The sequence below is a fragment of the Anas platyrhynchos genome, chromosome 4 (assembly GCF_047663525.1).
Source record: "Anas platyrhynchos isolate ZD024472 breed Pekin duck chromosome 4, IASCAAS_PekinDuck_T2T, whole genome shotgun sequence".
NCBI classification, from domain to species: domain Eukaryota; kingdom Metazoa; phylum Chordata; class Aves; order Anseriformes; family Anatidae; genus Anas; species Anas platyrhynchos.
Genome location: NC_092590.1, coordinates 6,255,025 through 6,282,122, shown reverse-complemented (window position 1 = coordinate 6,282,122; position 27,098 = coordinate 6,255,025). Strand labels below are relative to the sequence as shown.

The following is a 27,098-nucleotide window of genomic DNA, read 5'->3' as shown; positions in this document are numbered from 1 at the left end:
CCTTGGGGTCCTTTTTTGCAGTATTCTTCTCTAACTCATCATTCTCTGTTTGCACAGTTTGTTGTTCCTGCCAAAGCCTTGCAACTTGTATTCGTCCTTACTAAATTACATTTCCAGCCCTTTTCTCCAAGGTAACAGGAACCTTACAAATTATGTTCCTCTTGGGTTGTGTGCTTGCAGAACACCTTCTTCATGCTGTCTGCAGCTGTAATGTGAACACTCAGTTCCATCCTTCAAGTCATTCCTGAGAGTATTGGATAATACCTGCCAAAGACAGACCTGTGTGCAAAGCCACTGAAAATACACCACGTGATTTTGGCATTAAACTGTTGACTGTTGTCAGGGTGCAATTTTTTAACTATATGTCCCAAGATTTTTAATGAAAATACTAGACTGATAAGCAAAGTAGTATTAAAAAAACCTGCTGCAACATATATGATCCATGTCACGTCACATATACAACATATATAAAATTGATCTGAGCAATCTTCTACTTTTGTAACGTAGATGGGGTTGTAAATCCACCAGTTCTGCAATCAACTGTATTATCTACTGACTGAAAAACGAGATTTCATTTCATTAGGAAATTACAGGAATGTTTCTATAGCAGGTTTGCTAGAAAGAATAACATTGGCTTCTCTGAAACAATGTTCTTAGTTATCACACTATTTGCGTTAATTTGTATTGCTCATATAAATGCACAAGTCTGTAATTTATTGTGACAGCATTTAAGATTAAAAAAAAAATTGTGTATTTGAAGTCTTGTTTATGGGTTGTGTTCTAGCTAAAAGTGCCATTCGAGGACAGAAGAAAATTTGCACAAACATAGGTGATTATGTCCTCTTACTTACATGGTAGGTTGCAGAATATTGAAGAATTTTCCAAGGTCTCTTTAACAATTCTAAAAACTTTCGGAAGAAAGTTATCAGGCAGATAGCTCACTTCCATGCCTTCCTTTCATATGGATTTTGTAGATAATTAATTACAATCATTTGCATTAAAGTATTTTGAAGAGAAGAAAGGGAAGTATTTTAAAGGGAAGAAAGTGTGTTTCTAATGAATTTTCATGAAGTTTAACTAACATGGAAGAATTTTTTGATATTACTGTATTATTCGGAGCACATTCATATAAGAATTCCAGGGTATGTTAAAGAATGTTTATAATTAAACGCCAGACAAACATAGTGTATGGTCAGAAATGTGGCTGTTATTCTGCAAGGTTGAGGTCCTTTATGTTTGATGATTTGCAATGTTGTATGTATTACAAAATTGTATGTAGTATGTTCAGCCTTTGTCATCTCTGCTCAGCGTGTCATGAGATATGGACTTCATGGTCGCCAGGGGATGATGTCTTTGGTTAAGTTAATGGAATAAATGGAAGAAACGTTTGCTCTCCTGTCATCTTTCATAAGACTTTATTGCCAGCTGTACAGTCCCTGAGCCATTATCAGCAAGGAATACTGATATTAATAATGAATGTGTCCATTGTTTTCAGAAAATATGTCAAAAGAAAATGAGTGTGAAAGCATGTAGAGTTGTGTAGGTTTAAATGACATTAAACCTCATATTATACTAAAAATACTTAGTTGTTCTACCTACATACTTAAAATGCTTCAGTTAAAAAAAAAAATCAATAAATTTTTAGTGTTATAGTTACTTGTATTTCAGTATTATTGGTATATTCTGTTTCTTTTTACAGTATTTTCTCATGTGTTCTCTTTAGAATGGCTTCACTCCATTATACATGGCAGCTCAAGAGAACCACATTGAAGTGGTGAAATATCTCTTGGAGAATGGAGCCAACCAAAGCACAGCTACTGAGGTGACGTATATTGTTGTTGTTATTGTGTTTTGTTTTTTTTTTTTTAATACAAACTCTTATTTTCCTTTGCCTTTATATTCAGATCACTTAGAAGATTTTCAATTTTTTTTCAAATATTTGGAGAACTTTTGCCCATTCATTTCACTGAGTTGTATTTATGAATGTTAATGGTTTTTTTTTCACAACACACAGACAAACTGTTCTGGAAGTGGTGAGGAGTCAAGTGATGAAATCCAGCCCAAATCATCTGACAGCAAAAGATCCACTGACTTTAGTGAGCCCAGGATTTTCACCTTTAGTTTGTGCCCATTTCTCCTATCACGTTCTCAGAGACATTTTTGAAAAATGAATGAGACTTGGAAAGTGATCCCAAGGGAATCTCTGTAGAAATTGTAGGAGGATAAGGTGGCCTCAGTGAAATGGTATTGTCAGGGCAGTAAAGTGAAGAGTGGATCGATCATAGGCTAAGTGAAGAGGTACATGCAGCATTTCATTTGAATAGATGTATGTCTCTGTAATGTCTTTACATCTCTGACAAAGCCCATGAAAACTCAAGCATCTGGAAGTGCCATCACCTGAGCAACATGGCTCTCTTTGTGGTCCATTTGCATAGTAACATGAAGGCAAATATCAGTGAATAGAATATTTTAACATGCATCTCCCACTCTTGTCTGTAGAGGGGGGTTCTCCTGAGGAAATGAAATGACTAACAAGAATTGCAGCAATGAGCTCACCAGGCAATGTGCTGTTTGCTCCTCAGACAGTTTACTTCTAGCACTAAACCATGTGGGTGTAAATATGCAAAAGGATGGTATTCATTGCTAGGGTCTGGATTTCACTGCGGTGCTGTAAACCTGCAGTAACTTCAGAGCAAGCAAAGCAGATATCAGTGGAAAAGAGATGAGTCTCCATCTCAAGAGAAACTGAATCACAACTTCCTTTTGCAAATGAGAGGATCTCAGGGCAATGGGGAAAACTTCTAGATAATGAAGACTGTGCTCACTTGATTTCCTGTTGCTCTCCTTCTGCCAAATCTTGTTTTGGTCTCAGCCAAGAGAGCAAGTGACCAGGCTCAGTTCTACAAAGTCTGTTGGCTTTATGTTTGCTCTGTAGATAGGATATGCAACATGAAATAGTAATAGAAATGTTCCTCCCTTGACAAAGAGCTTTTGCTCATGTCTATTTAATTTCCCTAGTCTGTATAGAAACTTACCCACTCTGGATTACCTTCACAAATGGATGAATTGAAAATGATGTTGCACGTATACTTGCTTTCCTTTACTTTAAACTGAACTGCTAGCCTTAACAGCTGCTTCACTATCCCTTCTTTCAATGGATACTATACCATTTGATGACAGCTCCTAAAATAATCCTCTTGTGGCCTGCATACATGGAGATCGCGTTACCCTGCGGCTTTCTGAAATATGAAATCCTGTGTGATAGTCAGGCAACTTGGCAGAAACGCCCTCTGCGAACGAGTCGCAGTGGATCTTTGGCTCTCCAAGAGCCCAGCCTGGATTCATTGCACAGTCACCTGCTTGCAGTCTTGCAGTGAATAACTTGTGCTAACTGTGATCAGGAGCACTGGAAATTCATTCATTAATTTACAGGGACCGTGAGGCTGATGTGGTTATAATTAATGTGGCTTCTGCTTGAACACAGGCTTCAAGTCATTACTGTAACTCATACTATGCTCTAATTCTGTTAAAAATAATAATAACAAAAAAAGGAGGCAGGGGAGGAGAAAAACCAGCTGCACCCCCACTCAGAACCTGAGTCCAAATCTGTCTTCTCTCACCAGGAAAGGTCAGATCTCACTTTTGTGGCCTGGAGGTAAAAGCCTGTCTATCCCTTTATCACTTACTTAGACAAGTTTTGGTTTCAGATCTTGCTCAGGTGATGGTTTAGTGATGTGAGTATAACTGAAGGATGGACTGAACTACTCTCTGCATTCATATGTGCCCAGAATTTAGTTTCACAAACAGAAGGAAGAAATGATACATGAAATAAGGTGTGATAGCAGCCTGAACTGAGGATGCCACCACAGCACATGGGAAAGACATTCTGTTTGGCCCCAAAGATCATTCTCGTGTGATGAGAATGGGGAAATGCTTTCTCAGGGCTCCTGTTAGCCGTGCTTTCCACAAGTAGTAGGAGAGAATGCAGAAAGGGCTGGGGCCTTTTAGGGAAAGATGAAAGATAATGCAGGGAAATCAAATGGTTGATCTTGTCTTTGAAGCTTTGAAGCTAGCACCGCCTTTGGATATACTTTGTTTCCTCTATTCCAATTTCTTGCACTTTTATATATGCTTAGGTACAAAATGAGAATCAGGATGAGCTCAGTTTCATAGGGCCCTCTAATCCAGGATTTGTTCTCATGTTTCCAGAGGCAAAAGGAAAATACATTAAGCCATTTCAACACCTAATGTGGCCCCAATCTCAGAATTATCTTTACAGTTCAGCTGTTTCATCAGCTGTTCACCAGTTTTTAATTCACTGTACAGAATTTAATCTCTATTACAGAAAGAAACTATAATAGCATAGCTGTTGCAACGCACCTACCCACAGTTCAGCGCAAAAGGGAGTGCATGTTATTAAATTACTAGGGGGAAAAATTACTTTGGCAATTCCTCAGATGTTTCTTTCAGCATATGTTGGCTCCCATTCCTGCCTAAGTCATCCTTTATTATTTTATCATCTTTCCGTTTTCCTATTCCTAATCAATTCTGTCTCTTACGCCTTATGTGTGTTAATGTGTCTTAATCAGTTTGCTCACTTTCTGGCTATAATTAACACTTCTCTAGATGTAGAAAACCTTGTTTTATTCCCTTCCCTTTACATTTCACTGTTATTCAGCATGCCTTCTGGTCACAGGCTCAGTTTGAGGGCTGCTCTGCTCCTCATGGTTTAGCTGCCCTCCAGTCTAGCATGTGGTTGTAGCACGTGTGCTTGGGCAGCACGCAAGACTTGAGCTAGATTTAGTTTTATAAATCAGAATAAAGGGCGTCTGAGCAGGCAGTACCTGTTGAGATAGCAAGTTGTGAGCATGTGCTACGTGTCACAGCATTGGTAATCTAGGCCATGTGTGATGGAGCAAGAAATTTTGAAAATAATTTTAAAACAAAGCTAAAAATATAAAGGAAAAATAGATAGATTTTCCTGACTTTGTTTTTTTCCAGAAATAATGTGATGTTTTGCTGCTTAGAATTAGAATAAATTACTAAATATGATCTGACTTTCTGGAGTCACAGCCCATGCATGACTTAGAATGGGAAAGAGAAGCAAATGCATATGAAGATCCGCTTTCTTTTCCCAGAGGTACTCAGAAACAGGATCCCTTTATATTTTACACATCTACCTTGTGCAGTGCTCACTAATCCTTTTGAAAATGTTGCAAAAACGTGCTTTGTGGTCCATTTTAAGATGACAAGTTAATATGAGAGATGCTGTGGAATGATTCTTTGCTTGTACTGTACTTAAAATATATAAATATGCACACATGCACATACATATACATATGTACTTTGAAGTGAAAAAGCGTGCTTCTGACATGTTTGGAGTCACATCTGGGTTAAAATGGTTTGCCTCCAAAGTCATTTCACCGGAGTGCACTTGGTGCAGATGTAGAAACCAGCTGGTGATGTGCTTGTGAAGTTTCTGTGTGTGAACAGTGCCATGCAGTTCAGTGAAGCTCCGTGTCCTTTGACATACTGCGGATGTTCTGTTTGCTTGTCTTGCAGGATGGTTTCACTCCCTTAGCTGTTGCACTGCAACAAGGACACAATCAGGCAGTGGCTATCCTTCTGGAAAATGACACCAAGGGGAAAGTGAGATTACCAGCCTTGCACATTGCCGCTAGAAAAGATGACACCAAATCAGCAGCGCTCTTACTGCAGAACGACCACAACGCCGATGTGCAGTCCAAGGTAACGCCACGCTGCCCTGCAGGTAACAGGGCATCACGTGGCTGAGTGCCAGCGGGCAGCAACCTTTTACTTCCTTCATCCTAAGGGTTGAAGGGAATTTCTTCTGTGGGGAAAGACAAGTTCCACAACCAGTATCGCCAGTAATGTATCTACTTCAGCAGTGTTTAGTGACACAGTAATTGCAAGCTACACATTTTTTTTTTTTTTGCTTTTTCCTTATACCTCCCATTTCTGTGGTAACCAGCCTTCTCTCATTATTTGTAAACCAGAAGAAAGAATGGAAGCAGAATCACTGCTTCCCTATTAAATAGGATACTGGTTTGTTGCCTGTGGGAACATAGATTATGTTTAATGTTAATGCATGCTTCAGTGGCTTTTCCCATTATAACAACATAACTCATTTCAAAAAGCAACTTAGTTCTCCGTTTTGCAGCCAGTCTTTAATATCTTTCCTCTTTTTCCCAAACCATGCTGCATCAGATGATGGTGAATAGGACGACTGAGGTACCGAGATCAAAAATTTTTAATTATTCTTTGTTATTTATAATTATTTTATCTGCTCTGTGGCAATATTTATTTAATATTTAGCACTAAAAGTTATGACTTTTTAATGAATAGCAATTTGTGACTCAGCAAACCTGTTTTTATTCATCCTTTGTTTTTTAATTTCTTTTTATTTGTGTCACCATATTGAAGTAAACTTTTGAAAACTCACATTCAGTTCAAAGAATTTTGAAGTGAGTAATGGACCTAAGAGAATGAAGATGTTCCTCTAGCTCAATTAAATTAATTATGAAAATGCACTAACTTGGCATAACTATATTAAAATGTCTGGCTCAGCCAGAATCATGATAAAATTCATTTTACTTCTCGTACAGTAGAACATATAATTGAATCCTCCAAGGTAAAAACTTGTTCAGAGCATCTGCTTATTTTCACCATTGTTCTTGTTATGATCTTTTCAGTAAAGTTTTCAGAAGTCCTTAGGGGATAGTACATAATCAGAATATTACAGTTCTTGTACTGATTGTGGAAGTGACAAGTCTCCACAAGTACTTTCACTAAAAGTGAAGTGTCAGATTGGCTAGACCTCTGATTCCCCCCGAAAAAATTATTGTCACATTTAGGAAAAAGCATTATTTCCAAGAATGCAGTCTCTTTTTTTGAATGCCTGCTTCTTCACTTACGGTAAATGTGAAGCAGTTTCCATCTCCTTCACTGGCCATTACATTGACATAAAGTACCTTGCATTTGTCACAAGGTAAATACATGTCCTTGAGAAGTTAGTTGTCAATGCAACATAAATTCACTCTGTAGCTTAGTACAGGATCGTATTTGTGTGCCGATATCCTCAGTAGACATTTTCCCAGTAATTTACCATGGCAACAAGGCTATGAATTTGATGACTTCGACCAGGATCACCTGTGGGCTGACAAAGAAGTAAATGGAGTTAGGTTAAAATAATGGTCCAATTGATGCGTCTTTGGGGAATAAAGTTGATTTCAGAGTGCAACATCTATCTTTATCCCACATTTTTATACACATATTTATTTATACATGTCTTTATTCTGTGAGCAGTTTACAATAATGATTGGTACACTGAAAGAAAGAAAACCTAGTTGAAAATACAGTATAGTCCAGAAGCCAGAAGTATTTTTCTTTCCCATAATCACCAATAAGATTGTAAGTTCTGATCAAATCAGTGTAAAGCTCTTTTAGGGAAACCTCAAATATGAGGCCCTTTCTACTTGAATTACTTATGAGACTAAAAGCTTGCTGCGTGCCCTACTTTCTGAAAAATTAATCTTTTTTATTTTGTCGTCAGGTAATTCTGTATCTTGTAAATGAATTGTGTTTCACCTTCTAGTGCTCAAGGGGCAATAAGTAAATCGTGTTTTTTCTCAAAGAGAGATGGCAAAGTTTCTTTGGCTCTTTTGAGATCTAAATTATATATAAATGTAAACAATTATGGTTCTCAAAATTATGCTTCTTATAATAAGCAAAGTTTCTCATGTAGACCAAGCTCTTGGATTACATCTTGAATAATCTGTAATTCTTAGCTCAGTAAAACCAGAGTCCAAGAGTTTTTGTTGTTTTTAGACAAAAACAGTAAACAGATGCAGCCCAAAAGACCCTTGTTGTTTATGAATTTTAATAAGGAAGCTCCCTTTATTTTCTTTAAGGATGGATAATATATCAATTAATAAATAATATATTTATGTTACGAAAGCTACTGATTTCTTTTTGGCTTGATCGCTGGCTCAGAAAATGAAAGAAAGAAACACTTTTGATAATATCCCACATGAAAACCCATATACCCTGCCTGAAAGACTTTGCTATATTATAGGTTAACTGGATAAAATCAGCGTAATACATTTGTTTGCCAGCAACTGTTAAAGTCAGGTTCTAGTTAAGTTGATTATATTGTATAAATTGATTCCTATAATGAGGACTGTTTCCTTTTGTAGAGTGGCTTTACACCTTTGCACATAGCTGCGCACTATGGAAATGTCAACGTGGCAACGCTGCTGCTAAACAGAGGAGCTGCAGTTGATTTCACAGCAAGGGTATGGAGGAGTTTTTTTCTCTTTTTAGTTGTAATGGCCTATGAAAGTGGGAGCATATCTTTGTGTAATTCCTAGTCAAGAGTAAATGAGAAGCAAAATAATGCTGAAGATCTGTAGTATTCAAGACATCTTTTTTTTTTTTCCCTCGTAGTTTTAAAAAGTTACCTTCATGCAGAATCCTTGGGAGCTTACCGTCAACTAGTTTTCCTAGTTGACAGAAGCAGGCTCCTTTGAATTGTGTCAGAGTGCCGATGTTCTCAGGATATGTCAATTTATTTTAGCTTTCCTGTCAGTTAAACATACCTCAGAAATATATATCGGGCTTATTGTCTTTTTCCTGTCTGTTAGGGATTCTGTATTTACTATACCACTTTCATTTGATATTTTCACATGTAAACATATTTTGAAATAGCAAAAGTAAGATACAGTGCCATTATATGAATATAACATTATAAGTGCTAATTAATCATGACTAATATTTTACGGTAAGCAACTGCAGATCTACCTAAAACAGTCTATTTGTTTTCATGCATTACTTAGTTTGAAGCATGTCATCTGGTGCCATGAAAACCTCTGGTAATCTGTATATTGCTAAATCTGCTGGATCACAGATTTCTGTTTGATTTTGCATTGCCAGGCACATTTTGAATTACTTTAGGATTCAGCCTTTCAGACTGACTTCCTCCTCTTGCCCATCTGGAGTAGCTGCTAATGTTACCTCTTGCCCTCACCCCAAGCATTTGCAAGGACTTTCAGCTTAAACAGGACCTATGCTATTTACATTACATTTATGAGATTACTTTGTGCAGGAGTCGTGCATTTGTGTAATCTGTGTGTTGCAATGATTTAAATGCATCAGTGTTTTGTGAATATTGACTCATTGGGACTCTGGTATATGTTTGTTTATTTGTCTGACTCTGGGACTGCGATGTTTGCTGCTTTTGCAGATGTGCTTCTTCGTTTATAAAACAAACGAACACTGAATAAAGATTCTTGCTTAAAAAGGAATACTAACTCTAGCTTATATGGTGTGTGCCTAGCTCTGATGCTCAAGTACATTTTCATTTATTCTCTATAATGTGATGGTCTCATTTTGTGAGCCAAACACAAATTCACCGCCATTATACACCTTCAAATCCATCATGCTCATTGTTTGTTCTTTTCATGGTGTAGAATGGAATCACCCCACTGCATGTGGCTTCCAAAAGGGGAAACACAAACATGGTGAAGCTCTTGTTGGATCGCGGAGGGCAGATCGATGCCAAAACCAGGGTGAGTGTTTCTATTCCCTGAATATGATGTTGTCCCTTCTTGGGAATGGATTGGGATTTTTTGCTTGCTTGTTTTTTTTTTTTTTTAATTAATTTATTTTATTTTATTTTTTGGTTGTTGTTTTTTTTTTTAAAACCAGAGACTGGGAACATCAAGCTTCATAACTAGGCATTCTGCTTCAGTAATTGTGTCTTGTGTTCTGTTCTTAAAGTGAGACATTAGATGCAGCTGTTACAAATTTCTCAAAAAGCCAAACAAAAAATGTTCAGCTGAACACATCTCCAAAAATATTAAACATTGCCTCTTCACAAGTGTACTGTTTGTGAAACTTGGACCAAATTTACATGATGACTCCAAAAACAATTTCTAAAGAAGTATTTTTCTACCCTTTTTTGTACTCAGAATTCTACCTTTAGTTTTCAGGCTATTTGTTTTACGTAGACTGTTTTCTGTGGTATCAGAGTAAGGAATGGCAGGCATTGATGACAGAAGGAGGCAGAAAAACTCTTTCCTTCAGTGTCCTCTATAACCTACCTGCATCATACAAGAAAAAGCTGATGAAACTCCGATCTTGTTGAGGAAAGAGCTAAGTGTGCTATTTGATCCCACTACATGTGGCACAGGAGCACATGTGCTGCATGGCAATGGGAGGGCCTAAGCCCAGCTAAGCCTTTCTGTCCCCTGACTCCTGTATGTTTGTGCCAGTCAGCATGAAAAGGAAAGCTACATTAGTAGGCTGGCAATCACTTCTTACTGAAGAGTCAATGTTGGGAACAAGTAACCTACTCTGTGCCAGCAGAGTGTCACCTCCTCCCTGGACAAACCACAGAGAATTTGGTTATTACTGATTTCCTCCCCCTAATTGCCTTGTTGAAAAGCCACAGCAATACTTCGCTCTTCATTCATTCAGGACAAACAAAAAACACACCACTTTGTATGTGCAGGGTTAATTATTTAAAATTGGATTTTGGAGCCACTCAGGAACATGTGGTCATTAATGCAAAGTGAAGAGCACAGAACTTTGTTATTGAAAGCTGCTTGTTCTTAAGCACTGATCTGCAAAGTATTATCTCCAGGTAATATACAGTCTTTCAGAACACAGAGTTTAGAGCTGCACTTAAGAGTTTGAACCTAAATAGTTTTTGTTTAATAAGGTAGAAAGCTAGGGTATATTGCATTCAGTTGCCCTTGTGGTTTATTCAGCCTCAGCAGTTACTTTGTTACTAATTTCATCAACTATTTGTTGCTTCATAAACTAGGAAGAGAAGCATGATTATCATGTAACTCTGTATGTGATTATGATTTGAATTACTTTGAATTCCTGATGTCTCTCTTGCTCTTATTTTTTTAAAAAAACTAATGATGATGGAAGGTGATACATCTTAGGAAGGTGTGCAGTAAATCATCTCTGTTCAAACTCACCTTAAGAAGTGCCTAAAATCCTATGGAAAAGAGGCGTGAAATGGTAATAATACACTGCAGTCAGGATATTTCACATATGCATAAACACAGCAGTCATATAGAAATGGTCCATGTAGCCTATGGGATGACAGTATTGAATTCACCTCTTTGCTGTTCAGTATTTAGATACTTGTTTTGGACAAGTTGTGCCAGATGATTGAAAGGACATCTTGGATTTTATGAGGTCAAGATGTATCCCCTCCCCGCACACCCAGAAAGATTGATGTGCAGTTTTGAATGAAAGTGAAAGACCAGGACTTTGCCCGGTGTAGGTGGAAGGCTCTAATTTTAGAGTCTTCACATTGTCTCGGCTTCCTGCCCTTTGTCAGCTGCTACATTAGCACAAAAACTGCTAGGACAGTGCTACTGGTGACAACCCATAAAGGTATCCTAAAGCACGTACATTCCAGTTTGCACAGGTTCAGCAGCTTCTTCTTGCTTCCATCTTCTGCCTTCTCTCTGCTCGAAGACACGCGGTGGTGGTCGGCTGCGTGTACTTTACAGTGGGGGAGATTCCAGAGCTTTGGTTTTGCCGTCAGTGTCTCTCTCTGTGGCGTGCTCTTGTCTTCATGCCAGCTGTTTATGTAGTCTTGGTGTCTTTTTCTTTCCTCTTTGCTTTGTCCGCATGCCTTGTGCTTTGCTATGGCCGTGAGTACGTAGGGTACTGAGGAGGTAGGTTGTGTGTTGCATGCCATGCATACATGTGTTTTGTACTTTAAAGGAGAGGCCTCTGCCGCCTCCTCCTTGGTACTAACATGCTTGCCTTTCCATACTTGCCTTGTCATTTCTCCTAAAGAACACTTGCATTTTTCCAGTAGGTCAGATTCACTGAAAAACAGTGGAATTAAATGTGCTAGGATATTTCATTGCCAGGTAGCTTGGGCTTTTATTCAGGGTCTCTGTACCATATTGAGATAAGCTGTTCAGTTAAAGAAATATTCATTGCTTTCATTCATTTTATTTTTAACCTTTTTACATGACATCTGATGATGCATAAATTAAGATGCGAAAAAATATTTTAACAGATCTTAACTGAGCCCCCAGTACTTTAACTTTACATAGTTAATCTGCAAAGTCTTTTTAAGTTTGAAAATATTCCATTGGAGCATTAGGAGCATTGTCCAAAAAAAAGAAAAAAAAAAGTGCATTCTTCAGAATGAGTAAATTATGAATGTGTCCTACTGTTCCATAGTTAATGTTGCATGTCAGAGAAAAGCCCTACTTGCTGCAGGAACTGGTTTTGTTTCATATGCATTTCATAATGTATTTCCTGAAATGTTATGGCATTTCTCTCTAAAGTTGTAGAATTGCAAGTAAATCCACTTGTTGTATATGTATGTTTAAACAATATTAAGTGGTTTTGGTAAGTTTTACTGTTTTTCTCAAATAACTACTAAATAAGTTCTTAAAAGTGTGATTTCATTTCTCTGTTGTATTGTATCTAAAGAAAAAAATGTAAACCCCATTCCCAATGGTATTGATAGGATTTTTTGTTCCTACTGTGTTATATTGACATTTGTGCTATTTATATTTACATAAAAGCTTCATCTGGAGGTCTGTTTGATCAATGGTTAAAATTTCTGATGCTAAAACGTTTCATATTTAAAATCTGAATCAAACCTGTAATCTCTAAAAGTTCACCTTAAAAAAGGACTTCAGTGACATGTTTTAAAAATACTTTATTTAGCTGAGCTTCTGACCTGCATGGCTTACTGTGGTGGACCAGTGGAGCTGGGTTTCAGAAGCAAAATGCCAAAAAACTTGGCATCAGTGTGTTATCTCTAAAAGACAGTGGAAATTTCAGGTTTTGATTAAATCATTGCCATGTGATCAAGAGAAATGTGGCAATTTCCAGTTCTCACTTTGAGGGAAGGAAAGCATTTTTGGTTGCTCAAGCTTCTGCTCTCGGGATGGGAAGCTTACCGTGTCAGAAAGCAAATACCTTGTGTGCCAGGAGGGTGGCAGCTGGAGAGGGGAGTAGGCCTGGTGATGGTGGGCAGAAAGTCTGGGGTGAGATCTGGGTTGGAGAAGGGCCTCAGGAAAGGACGGAGACCCAGCTGGGCCTGAAAGGAGCAGAAGGGTGGTCACAGAGACGTGGGGTACCAAGGGGAAAGGAAGGGGAAGCTGGAAGGGAGGGGGGAACTTGGATTGTTGGTTTTTTTTTGGTGGTGAATGGGCTTCAGACACCCCTCAGCAGTCATGTTGGGAACCTTTTGAGATTTTCTTCGTTCCCTTTTTGTAAATATGCATCCTGACAGAACAGGCATGGCTCTCTGCGATCACAACGTGGCCATGGGCCTTGTGCCATTAAGCCAGCATACCGGGAGCCTCACACCCAGCCCGGTGCTCTGCTTGCAGCGTTTGCTCCTGCAGTAACGCTGCTGTGACATTTGCTCCTGCTCTTACAAATGCACAGAGCCCTAACATTTCATGGGCAGTTTTTGCTGTTCCTAAAGTAAAGTGGGATTGTAAATAGCTAATCACAATGCAGATGCAGGCTATAAAGATAATGTATTCATGGGATGTTTGCAAGGTGGGAGGGATATTGTACAGATTATCTGAGCAAGCAGTACAGATAGCGACTATTATGTAGAATTATTTAAGTTAATATCTTGTTACGCAAGCAGATGCATGGTGTATTTTTGCTGTGTTCTTTAAATTTGTACCTTGAGAGGCATACCAGAGGAATACTTTAGAGCATGTTCAGTTACATCAAGACTCAGAGCTTCGAGCAGGAGGTACACTTGCCTTGTTCATTTTTAAAGACAAGCACTTTAATAACAACATGAAAATGATCTAATGTAAAGGCCTTTATTTGTCAAGCAATTTGGACATTTTTGCACATCAAACATACAGAATACTAAAATTTCATCTCACCCCTGTACAAATGAGAATATGCAGCTGCAGTTTGGAAGAATTCTTTGATAATATGGCCTTTGACATTCATGTGCTGTCATCAGTCTTCATTCGAATGAGCACCGAATGTGCACAACTGTCCTTCTGTTAAGACACTGCTCATATAATTTCCCATTTTCCCAAGTCTTCCTTGTAAGCAAAGCTTCTTTTTATTTCAGTCTCTCTGGTAAACTGAGGTTAAAGCATTTTGATTACTATGAAATTACTTACTAATTTATTTGCCAGGGTTCTGCAGTTAGGAGTCACGCATGGAATTAAAAATTAATTATGCAGGTTAAAAAATGATCAGTGATTGATCTTTGGGTAGAAAAAAAAAAAAAAGAGCAAAAGTTTATTTTCTATTTTGACAACCATTTAAGAGGAAATAGGAAGGATGGAATTTCCTGGCTTCCACACATACAGAGCGGATTGTAGTGTCATTTCTAGCTGTGCCCCACTTCTTGGTTACATTGCAAAGAGTGTGCTAGGAGAGTACCACATCCAGGAACAACTGAATGCCAGGTACAGGAAGCCACCTGGAAGATGAAAACATTTAACTTGCCGTTATATATATTATTTGGGATGAGGGAATAAATACTGGGCTTTTAAAAACATAGAAGCGTTGAATTTCGTGTCTCTTTCTGTGCTTCAATCTGTGTCTCTTCGACCCTTTGTTGTGTGTATGTCCTGTCACATGGCATTAGATACTTTGGTCAGCATGCAATCTTCACCTCACGTGGTGTACCAGTTAGCGATGGAATGATTAAAAAGGTAGGTAGGCAAACTCCTGCAGCAGGTGCCAGAGCATAGAGGTTCACTGCAAGTAGATAATGGTGCAGAAGCAGACTGATTTTGTACAGTATGTTTCTTGACGTTGGTTGATGTCAGCTTGTCCTCATTGTATTATGTACTAATTCTACTATAACTCTCTTTTCAATTTCCCTCATCTTTGAATAAAACATAAGCACAAATAGAATTTGAATATTAAATATACAACATTTTTAAAATATGCATACAGCTTTACCCAGGGCAGAAAGAAGGAAGAGAAAGAAAATTACATGGGCAGGCTGCAAAGCATATGCTTAATTCAGCTACTGGAAACTGCACAGATAGTAAATGATACACATTTATGAAAAATAGGGCAGGATAAATAGGATAGATATATTTTTAAAATCTATTTTTACAGGCAATTATAGATAAGAAAAAAGGAGAAAACATGTTTTATAGTGATTTAGTTCTTTTACCTAGACTTTCTTGTAGAGTTGAGGTGTTTCTTGTCTTGTACCGTTCTTTTTCCCTCTCTCTGAGGATTTGTCCCGTTTCTTTTCAAGACTTCACACAATTCTACCTTTCTCTTGCTATTCTATTAAATGGAATAACATCAAAGTCAATATGTAGATAAGGAAAGTGAACCTCCCACCTTGATTAAGATGCAGAGCACAAAAGGCCAGAAACTGTAAAGAAATACCAAATAATTACCTTTCATAGAAATGCATTTGAGACATATTCTCGTCTTAGTAGTGCTAGTGGGAATTTTGTGCATGAATCCTTCTGGCAGTGAGATGAAAATATACCTGTTTTGCATTTAGAGGCTTGATTTAGGGTCCTCTGGAGTTTCAGAGAAGAAGAAAACAGGTAAGTTAGTTATACTCAATTCCTTCATTTTGACCAGATCTGTTAGGTGCTGAGCACCCTTGAATTCTGTTCATGGGTTTGATCTTGCATCTGCTGAATTTCATTGCAAAGCTTCCAGGGGATTTAGGGATGCAGCAACTGCCTCTGAGGTAGCGAGCACCAAGGCACACCTAACCCCGTCAGATGTTTCTGAAAAGTCTCTGGAAACGGTAGATAAGTAAAGGAGAAAAATTCTCCCCAGATCTCAGTTCCTCACTGATGTGGAGCTTTGTGTGCTGCTATCTCAGGGAGGTGCTCTGTGCTTTTAAAATTTAGGATGAGACAGGATGTACTTCTTGGAAATACCATTTGTAGAGTATTAAAGGGCTGTGCTTGCATAATCAAAACGATATTGCAATCTAAAACTACTTTTAATTTAAAATTGTTAATAGTAGAAGTGAAAATCTCATGATGTAGACTTCCCACAGACTCCACGAAGGCAAACAGTATACCTGGGTGTGAAGGAGGGTCACTAACTCCTACTTAATGCCACATTACTGCATTTTCACTACCTTTTTGACCTGTACATAATAAATCTATCTCAGACAAGCATACTCATAATTACACTGTTACTGGATTCTTCAGAAGGCACCCTGGAATAATAGCATCTACTTCATCTAAGACAAGCAGCTTGTCTCAAAGAGAAAAGGTTTTCTCTGTGATTGAAACTATTGCTATTTAACAGTTACAAGCCTATGTCTGTTGAAGGAGTATTGATGGCTTTTCTTAGCGTATGCTTGAAAAATATTAGGGCCTAATGAGATAAAATCTTGGGTTATGAATTTTCTTTTTTCTGTCATTCAGCTCTAGTGTTCTTTTCCAAACATTTTTCTTTCTTCATATTTCTTGTCTTTTTCTGTATGAAATCCAAATTGTAGCAGAAGTACCTAGAAAGCATTCCCTGTGTAAATGTTTCATTGATGCATCTTTTGTGATCTCTGCTGTGATCATTACTGAGTAGCCTAAACAAATCTTTTCGTACAGGATAGTGTTCTGCAATGGAAAAATACTGTGGAACTGGTGCTCTCACAGTAATTTTAGGAAAGAATTGTTAGCTCTTTGTTCTCCATCACAGAAACAAAAGATTTCGTTCCCTTAGTTTCTGTTTCTCTTTTTCTTTCTGCTTTAAAACCGCCTTTCTCCTGCTGCCTGTTTGAAAAAAAATAAATTCTAGGACAAATTTTCTAGCATGGACATTTCTTCTTTCATCTCTGTATCAAAAGCTATCCAGAGGACGGGTTGATTAACAGAGCATCTCTGGCCTAGCACACATTAACCAGAGAGGCAGTACAATCTCAAATCCATGCAGAGGAGACAGAGAGGAGGAGGCAATGCATGCTCACATTATCCTCTTTGATAAGGCTTCCAACACACAGTGGGCTTCCTCTCTGAAACTGTAATCTTAGTACAAGGAAAAATAGGGAGGAAACTTCATATAATGGAGCCAGCTTCAGTTAGGAGTCAATAAGTGAGCTTTTTAACACATTTGTGGGGCTGTGTTGTTGCAAGGGTGTTTCTCAGAGTGCCATAATGGACACTGGAGGATGTGCTCATTTACTTTCCCTCATTTTGCTTTAAGGATGGACTCACCCCACTCCACTGTGCTGCAAGAAGTGGCCATGACCAGGTTGTGGAACTGCTTCTGGAACGAGGTGCCCCACTGCTTGCAAGGACCAAGGTGAGTGCCGTATTAGAAGACACAGTAACAGCTCTATATAACTTTCCAAATCATGTATAATGTCACTGAAAGGACGAGGAAGAAGAGAGGAACATTTCAGTTCTCCCAAAGGAAATGTATTAATGGGCATAATGGTCCAGAAATAAGGTTTTCTTACATAATTAGGAACTATGCTTTCCAAAGATGTGAAACAGTGTATACTTCAATACTCCTCTCTGTAATCCCAGACTAAACACCTGAAGTACAGTGCTATTGAAAGCACTTCACTTCTGTGGCTTCTTACAGCCGTAAGACAGAAAGATGGAAAAGGTGGGTCAGACATTTCAGAGAACTGATTCTAGGTATATATTTTCCTATCCTTCATATAAACTAATTAGGACCTGTGATTTTTATGGACTATTTCATACTTGGAAAATTATTTCAGTGTCTTCTTATTGATTTCCGAAAAGAGTACATCTAAGATGAATGCATTTATTAGAAATACTGTCTCTTTGGTCAAAACAGTGAGAAAAAGACCCTTGTAGTATAATAACAAACCTCAATGAGCAGCACTTCACATCAGTAGATTTCAGAGTGTCCGACAAAGGTAGCTGGTATCATTAGCTGCAAAACAGTGGAATAAAGTATTGCAGCAAGCAATTTAAGTATCATTTTCAGACCACTGCATGCTTTATTGAGCCCCACTCCCTCAAACAGGGCTCTAAACAAGGGCAATTAGTGTATTCTGAACCATTGTTGTACTTACTGGAGACCAGTAATATTTTCTCTTGATAGTCTTCAGGAGGTTTTATCACTGAGTTGCATGCATATCAGATACATTGAGTAAGGATGTCCTCAAGCTTTGTATCCCTTGGTAGCACTAAGTAGTCCAGATCATCTCTTTATACAGTGAGATGGTAATTGTAGGCAAAAAAAAATTCCTTAGACCTTCTCTGCTCCCTTTGGTGGGGAAGGTGCTTAGGTGTACCCTGTCTGTCAGCACCCTTCAGTTCACTAAGAGGTAGAAAACCTTGGTAGAACAGACCCTACCACATATATTGTGCGTGCTTCAGGCAGGACTCCCACATGCTCCCATTCAAAGGCAGAGGTTGCCAGCTAGGGCAAAACATCTGGGCTGCCATGGCAGCATCTGGACATTCCCCTGTGTTGAGGACTAAGCAGAGGAGAACTGTACTGTGAATAATTCCCTCCTTCCAGGTAACAGTCACTTTGACCACACCAATTCAGTTACCAGTTCGAGTCTCTGTATTATAGCCTGTTTTAAACACGGTGCTTTTTAAATCTCTCATCACATGTAAAATGTTATGCATATTATTAGCAAGAGTTCTCTTCCCTTTGAATTGTCTGCTTCCCACAGATTTCAACATAATATGTTGAATATGTTTTATTAAATATTAAATCATAAGGCAAGACCCTTAGATTATTTTCCTTTGATTAACAACCGATTTTAATTAATTATATAATGTTTCTCTAAATTTCAGTGCGTTTCCTGGAAGGGGAAGGGTGACTAGAGTTTTTATTTTTAATTCCATCTGTAGCTCAAATGCAGCCCTGTTTCGGTGATGGGATTACTCTGCGAAGTCCCAGTGGCATTCTTTGAGAATGTGCTGTTATTTAGGAGAGAGGTGCTAGAAGTTACCATTCCTTTTCTTTTGCCACAGAATGGGCTCTCCCCACTTCACATGGCGGCCCAGGGGGACCACGTGGAATGTGTCAAACATCTCCTCCAGCACAAAGCTCCTGTGGACGATGTCACCTTGGACTACCTGACCGCCCTTCACGTGGCCGCACACTGTGGCCACTATCGTGTCACCAAGCTCCTTCTGGACAAGAGAGCAAATCCCAATGCTCGTGCCCTGGTAAACCTGTCCCACCTGTGTCACATAGCAAACCTACCAAGGGCAGATGAGTAGCTCTTCCTAGTAAAGCCAAGTGAAAACTGTCAAGAAACTCCAACAACCCTGAATAGTTGCAGTCACAAAGGGGTTGCCACACTTACTCATTACCAGTATTCTGTCTCCTATCATTAAGCCTAGTCATGCACCATGTCCCATGACCAGTGGCTGTAGTGTCAGGTCTGGACGCTCCACAGAGTTCCTAAAGTCACAGCTGTTTCTAGGTGATGGTAACTTATGCATTGGTATTTTGTTGAATTGATAGCTTAGTTTTTCATACTATGTTGTGATACACAAATAATTTTCAAAAACTTTCAACTGAATCAGTAAGCTAATCGGCATGGAGAAAATATATGACAAAACTAATATTTCTGTATTTATCAGATTAATACATTCCCTTGTATTAGGTGCCATGTTCCTTCCTTTTTAAAAAACATTTCTTCTGATGCTTACATGAAAACAGGTATGATTCCTTTCACTCACTGTGCAAACCATCATCTCCTAACTAAGAGAAAAACATCATGTTTGACTTCAGGAGCATAAAAAGCTTTCAAGAGTCTAATCTATCCAAACCCAGACAATATTTCTTCTGCTCTGTCATTTTTCTTGACCTCTCTATACTTGCAAATCTCATAACCCCTTTTTCTTCCTTCCTCATCTTATGTTTTTCTTGTTTGGTTTTTTCCAGCATCATTTTCAATTGGTTGGTCTTTTTCAATGCTGTTTTCATCCTGACTTGTTTTTCTTGCCAGTCTTCTGATTATCTATAGCTGTACTTTCCTCAGCTGCCCACACATACACATTGTATGCTAGCCCCCACATCTTCTTTCTTTCCTTCCATGACCAGAATATACCTCCCTCTCCCTTCCTCCCTCCCCGAGAAACATCTATGCTGAAAGGAAAGGAGAACTGCTCAGGCTGCTCCTTCCTTCTCTCCTTCCCCCTCTCTCATACTCTCGCGATTCCTCCCCCATCAGGGACCTGTCACCTCTGGCTTGTTTACAGTATTTAATACATTAAATACATGATTTCTGTTAGTACTATTTTTTTTATGCCTTCGCTCATCAAACTGCTTCTTGCTTAAATAGAAATAGGAAAGTCAAATCAACTCAGGCAATAAATTAAGTGGAAAATACGAAAACTTCTGAAACAGTAAAACTCCCTATGAAATATATTGAGAGATGATGTGCAGGAGGTAGAATATCTAATGGTTTTGGTTACTTCTTAAGAAACTAGGGAAGGCTAATAGTAATATTCGGCAGAGAGTACTGTGATGGAACAAATTTTACAAATAATTTATTTTCATTATATTTAAAAATATAATAATGACTATTTGCAAAACAATTTAGGGATACAAGCACTATATGAGCTCTCAGCTTTTCCAATCTGTGTATGCTTTAAAGTACCTTCAAGTCAACTAGTAATTAACATTTCTCTTAACAGAAGCTGACGGTAGAATAATCTGTCATGTGTCTCTTCCTAGGACCTAAGATTTCACTGATAAATTGTTTGCTACTAGTTGAGTGTTTAGCAATACTGATCCCTCTCATTAGAAAATACAGCAGTTATTTGACATTGTCTGAACACGTTACTTGTGCTGTTCACTAAAATGTTGACAATACAGTGAATAATGCGTTTGCTTAGCTTTAGGCACACACTTAACCTGTATTAGCAGTAACAGTACATAAAAAGAGCTTAAAGTCAAAGCATGTGTACATGCTTCATACACGGTACGAAGCTATGCTTTGTTGAAAGAGCCCCAGTCTTACCGAATGAGCATTTCGAAAGAAACAAGTATCTGCTGCTTGTAAGCACAACACTAAACCTACTGTCTCACAGTATAAGATTGCTAGGTTGCAATACTGGTTTAAGATGTTCCCTTTTCCACTCCCCTTTCATTCCTGTTCCTGCCCTGTCCTATTTAGTTTTAACCCGGATGAGGGCTGATACCTTGCTTGCAGTGCTTTGTGACTCAGCAGGGCAGGAATAAAGGAAGAAGGGCCACAAATATATTGAGACTTTGTGAAACCACAGCTGAAGTAGGGCAATTAATTTAAGGTGTCCTTGCAAATGCACACAAACACGAATACAGTATACTGTAGATTGATGCGCAAATACAAAATAAATACACATAGGTGCTTAAGGCTTGCACAAGCCTACAAGATAAAGACAAAAAATGAGGTGGAATCTGGAAGAAATACTCTGTTCTGTCTATAGAGAGGTACAAAATGCACTTTGTACATCTCAGAAGACTGACTGGTTTCAAAGTTACCACTATTGTTTCTTTTATTTTTTTTCTTGTGTTAGGCAATCTTGGAAGCTACTGCAAATCATTTGTACACACACACATGTGCAGTCTTCAGAACCAGATACATCCACACACACGTGCGCACACGCACCTGCAAGTCAGAACAGGCATGTCTGTATTTGGTTTTCAGAGGTGGAAGTTCAGTTTCTCTCCATTGCCTGAGAAGAAAGCAGCAGCACTGCTTTGTTCTGCCTCAAACTACTGGGAGATGTCTGTAATTCATAACCTCTTGTGCTTAAAGAAAATTTGCTTCTGGTACTCTAACCCTTCTGCTCCCAGCGTGCCAGCATGGAGCTGTGTGGAAAGTGTAGTTGCATGTTTTTAACTAACATGACTGTCTTTTGCACAGAATGGTTTTACTCCACTGCACATTGCCTGCAAGAAAAATCGCATCAAAGTCATGGAACTCCTGGTGAAATATGGGGCTTCAATCCAGGCTATAACAGAGGTAGAAAAATGTTTCATACCCTGAAGAAACATTCCTTCTCTCTCTCCTTTTTTGCTTCCTTTTTTTTCTCTTTCCTGTCATGCCTCACTTTCACTTATGTTTTAATGAAACAAAGAAGCCCCTCCCCTATGCCCGTGCAGAGGAGTAAAACTGCTCTTGCTTTGTTTCGCAGTCGGGCCTCACACCAATACATGTGGCTGCATTTATGGGCCACTTGAACATAGTCCTCCTTCTGCTGCAGAACGGAGCCTCTCCCGATGTCACTAACATTGTGAGTATGGCTTTGACTAGAATCATCTGTGTGATGCCTCCTTCAGAGGGGCCCAGCCTACCATGCAGTTCAACCAAAGGTCACATTTGAATGATATTTCATTACCTTATTGCATAGGATATTATATAGGATAAATTATCCTAGCACCTTTCCCAATCACCACTGAGGGGAAAATAACTATTGTATAGGCATTGTAAGCCACCTGTGGTTTCACGTACTCTTCAGCAATGCCTGAATATGTAAAAGTTGCCCTTAAAAACAGACAAAGCTCACCAAACACTTTCAAAGCTGTGAATATAAGCCAAGTCACAGAGAAGACTGTGTTTCAGTTCAGAATGATGAAATTTATATCCAAATGGCTCCAGTTTCTGCTTGCGCAGTCTTGCTGGCTGTCATGAAATTGTGCCATTTGTGCTAGTGAAAGGAGATGAGATGCTTAAACCTAACAATTAAACAAAAATGTTAAACTCAAGATGTTGCTTTTATACAGGAAATTCCAGGACCTAGTGCCTTTTGAAAGAACATATGTAAACCTAGAAAATGTGACCTTTGGGAGGTAACAAAATGCAGAACCTGACTTACCATAGAAATGGTGTTTGTGTACCAATAGCCTAGTTACCAAGAATAATAATAATAAAAAGAACACGATAGTTTCCTGAGTTATATTTCATAGATATCTTACTGGTTTTATTTGTCAGTATAAACAAATATTTAACTGCTGACTGTCCGCACTTCAAAAGCAGCTCTTTACCAGCAAGTAATGTTACAAATAAATGTTCCCAGCAAGAAAACAACAACAGCAACAAATTAATTCAGGTATGCTGGACTTGGCAGTTTTTCCCATCAGTTAGAAAAATCTTAAATGGAACCCAGTGACAGCGCTCAGCATGCGGGGATGTTTGCCTGAATTGTTAGAACAGACTCTTCTTGAGAAAACCTCTTACTGCTTTCTACTTCTTTATAGAAGCAATTCTTACGTAAAAACTTTATTGATGATACGGAATCCAACACGAAATTTTTGTGGAAGCAACTAAAAGTATTGTGGTGGTATTACTGGATACTTCTGTGCAAAGTTTAATGCTTTACAATTTGTGCGACACAGGTGTCTTGGCTTTTACTTCGTAAGCTGAAGTTCCCTGTTGGTTTACTAACTGTTTTCAAAAGCTAAATTGCTTTGCTAATTCAAGTACAAAAGGGTCTTTATAGCAGTCTGATCTTTAGAGGGTAAGAAATGTAAAATTTGTTCACATTTTAAACACTTCATTCTTCAGGTAATAAAATTTATATAGATGAAATTCTATATTGAGGTTTGTAACTGGGGCTTTGGGATTTTGTTTGTTGCCTACTTAGTAATTGGAGCGGGTAATACAATGTTAATTTTAAAGTGACTAAATAAATGAACTCCAGGTGAAGACAGTTTGCTTTAATTAGAAATTCATAACAGAAGCTAAACTCAGGTTGCTTCTTTTGCTACATCTAGGCAGAAGGACAAGTAGACATGATTTCTGATGCAAAAGGTCTTGACAAGAGTGTTTGCTTTGGCAGTTATATTTCACCTTGACAGTCATAAAATATGGTCCAGTTCTATAGTAAGGAGAAGGAACTTAACACATAGAAGCTGTGTTGTCATAACATAACAGGTAAATACAGAGCTCTTGATTGCAGAACTGCCGCAGTACCTACATCACCAGATGTAGATGAGCTGCACAGGGACTGTTTTAGTCCACTTTATGACAGTAAGCTCAAAGAATGTTGAACTGTGCAAAATTCAGCTTGAAACTCTATCATCAAGGAGCAGTCACTTTCAGTGTTCCTGTGCAAATCTATGCTTTGAATGTATCATCTGTACTTCGTTATTCAGATCTGAAATTCCACATCACTCCAGTTAGCCTTCCAAAGTTTCATACACTCCTTCAAATTCTGTGGGCTGCAAAAGGCTTGGAATGGCATTTATTCTGTAGCCTGCAGATAGAGCTGGGCTGCTGAGCACAGATTTTACACATTTTGTGTGCTGGCTCAGTTGTGCACAGCCACTGCAAGGACTTTTAAAGCTGCCAGCTCCACACAGCGTGCAGGAGGAGAGCATTTGGAAAAAAAAAATGCCCTTCCATCTTGAGGCTTGTGTGCCTCACTGTCCCTCAGGAGAAATGGGCTCGATACACTCATGCCTCCTGTATGGTGCACAAGCTGATGCATCCGTGTGTAGAAGACTGAGGAATGCATGTGACCAGGGGACTCTATAAGGCAGAGTATTGTATAAACCAGACTTTTATCCTAACCCTCTGGAGTGTTATTATGTTTGTCCAGGATCACCGAGTTTGCAGACCACAACCCGGTGACATGTATGCACACACTGTTCTTAACAGCCTGTTGTTGGCTCTGAAGCCAGGTTCTCTGGGCAGAAACACGGGGCTCTACACGAGCCGAAGCATGGGCAGAGTTTGCAGCATCGGAGCTCTGTTTCTTCACAGAGGTTTGGGACACTGACACTTTTTTGCTTTTCTGCAGCGTGGAGAAACGGCGCTGCACATGGCAGCACGTGCTGGGCAGGTGGAAGTAGTTCGTTGCCTCCTGAGAAACGGGGCCTTGGTTGATGCCCGAGCCAGGGTAGGTGTTCTGCTAATAACTTTTTTGCTTTCTCTTACTCAAAAATGTAGCAGAAGCAGGGGAGCAAAGGAAGAGCAATTTCATTTTTATTTGAGCACACCTGAAACGGTTCCAAAACCAATAATGTATAGAATGTGTGCGGTGGGTTGACACCGGCTGGTATCTCAGTCACTTGCTCTCTCCCCGTGCTAGGGAATGGGGGGGACAATCAGAAGGTCAGAAGTCAGACAAACTTTTGGGTTGACAGGTTAATAAGTGAAGGAGAAAGAAAAAAAAAACAGAAACAAAAAACTGGAACAAAACAAGCCCTCCCCCTAGAAGTGAAGGAAAGGCAATCACTCACCACCTCCCACAAGCAGACTGCTGCCCAGCCAGTCTCCAAGCAACAGCTCCTTCGGAAAAACTTACCACCCAGTTTTATTGCTGAGCATGACGTTACATGGTATGGATTACTCTGGTCAATTCAGGTCAGCTCTCCTGGCTGTATCGCCTCCCAACAGAGAAGGCCTTGACATTGTGTAAGCACTTTTCAGCAATACCTAAAACACCAGTGTACTATTAACACTGTTCTGGTCACAAATCTAACACACAGCACTTTATGTGCTGCTGTGAAGAAAATTAACTCTGGTTCTAGCCAAGCCCTGTACAATATACTTGGCTGAGACCAACAATAGCTGCTCCATCAAACCAAGAAGATGCACAGCAGCGTCCTAAATCCAAGCATCGGAGGTTGGGTAGCAGTTACTGCCAGGTTCTGAAACCAAGGGGACAATTGGAAGAGCAAGGTAGTTGATGTACAACAAATAAGAACACAGAGGAAAGCAAATGATGGAAGCTGTGTCGTATTACTGAGAAAAGGAAAAAAATGTTTTTCTTCGTAGTTCTTCTCTTTCTGTTCTGATAAGACATTGCTGAAGCTCATCTCCAGAATTAACCGGCAAGCCCTCCTTTACTGCCTTCTTTGTATTATCAGTTGTAAAGATTTTTGCAAGACCAATGCATAGAGACAGCCATTGGGATCAAACACAATATTGTGTTCAGGATAGTTCTACCTGCACTAATTATCTACTCAATTTGAGTTGTAGGAAGAACAGACTCCACTGCACATTGCCTCTCGCTTGGGTAAAACAGAGATTGTCCAGCTTCTGCTCCAGCACATGGCCCACCCTGATGCTGCAACGACTAATGGGTACACCCCACTGCACATCTCTGCCAGAGAGGGACAAGTTGATGTTGCGTCAGTGCTCCTAGAGGCAGGGGCCTCACACTCCATGTCCACCAAAGTAAGACAAAATGCTTTGTGTCTGTATTCTGGTAGCACAGGCAGTGCATTCCTGTGCAGGTCTGCTTCATGAAGAATGTACTTTCACTCTGAGAAATTGAGCTAGTTTGGGTCTTTTTTTGTTCTTATTTAATCCACAGTAACCCAGTAGACTGAAGTAACATCAGAAGTTAATCAAATTTTGACATATTTTGCTGTCATCTGAAGTTGTGAGTTTGGTTCCCACAGGAGCAAAATGCAGGTCATGAAAAATACATTGCCACAACAAATTTAAATGTACCTGGAGTCCTCGTTCATCTCTATCCCATTGTGTTACAAGTAGGGATTTTTTCCAAACATTTTCAGAGTATAAAATGCAGATTTGGGAGGAGGAAGCAATTTATTTTTTTTCTAATGAACAGGCCTGCTTGCTTTTCAGAAACTTGTTTATTTAAATAGTAAAATAAATCTGGTCTGTACTAGCTGAAAGGAATGTTCCTAAATGCATGTTTATACAATTCAGCATCTGTCCAGACTCATCTAATTCTGAATCTATTTTCAGTATTTCTATAAATGAGATAGCATATGACACAATAGGCCATTTTTCTAGAATGACAAAAGAAATAATCTGTGGAATATTGCTGTTTTCTTAGACAAAAATGGTTACCAATACATTCATAACATTGATGAACACATAAGAAAATAGGTACTGTGAATAGAATTATGTGCCAAGATAACGTTTCTAAATTTATCACGTGAATAAGTGATTCTTACCATTGTTTTAGGTCTAAAGAAGTACCCCTGATATCACAGTTGTAGTTTAAAACGTATTTTTGAATCATGGGGTGTCTTCCAGGGTTCACAAGACTAAACTAGCAATCTGAAATTATGATCCATGGATTACTGGGAATGCTTGCTGTTCTCCTTTTATCCGTCTGTTAAATCACATTAAAACGGTTAAAAATACATTAAATACTTCCCCAGTTTTCCATACGGCTTTATGACAGTTGCTT

The 27,098-nt window shown here is 38.9% G+C and overlaps 1 protein-coding gene across 50 annotated transcripts in view; it reads left to right on the top strand.

The window, feature by feature from the left end:
- The window catches only part of ANK2 (ankyrin 2), a 332,755-nt gene that overhangs the window by 215,465 nt on the left and 90,192 nt on the right, over positions 1 to 27,098 (top strand). For 37 of the 50 annotated variants that reach the window (XM_072036850.1, XM_072036851.1, XM_072036849.1 and 34 more), the window contains 11 exons: positions 1,724 to 1,822; positions 5,563 to 5,748; positions 6,229 to 6,252; positions 8,217 to 8,315; positions 9,489 to 9,587; positions 17,197 to 17,295; positions 18,957 to 19,154; positions 21,848 to 21,946; positions 22,119 to 22,217; positions 24,726 to 24,824; positions 25,910 to 26,107. In XM_072036850.1, the coding sequence (XP_071892951.1) occupies positions 1,724 to 1,822; positions 5,563 to 5,748; positions 6,229 to 6,252; positions 8,217 to 8,315; positions 9,489 to 9,587; positions 17,197 to 17,295; positions 18,957 to 19,154; positions 21,848 to 21,946; positions 22,119 to 22,217; positions 24,726 to 24,824; positions 25,910 to 26,107 (1,299 nt within the window). The remainder of the gene's footprint in view (positions 1 to 1,723; positions 1,823 to 5,562; positions 5,749 to 6,228; positions 6,253 to 8,216; positions 8,316 to 9,488; positions 9,588 to 17,196; positions 17,296 to 18,956; positions 19,155 to 21,847; positions 21,947 to 22,118; positions 22,218 to 24,725; positions 24,825 to 25,909; positions 26,108 to 27,098) is intronic. The other 13 variants (XM_072036838.1, XM_072036829.1, XM_072036848.1 and 10 more) reach the window with 3 other exon arrangements.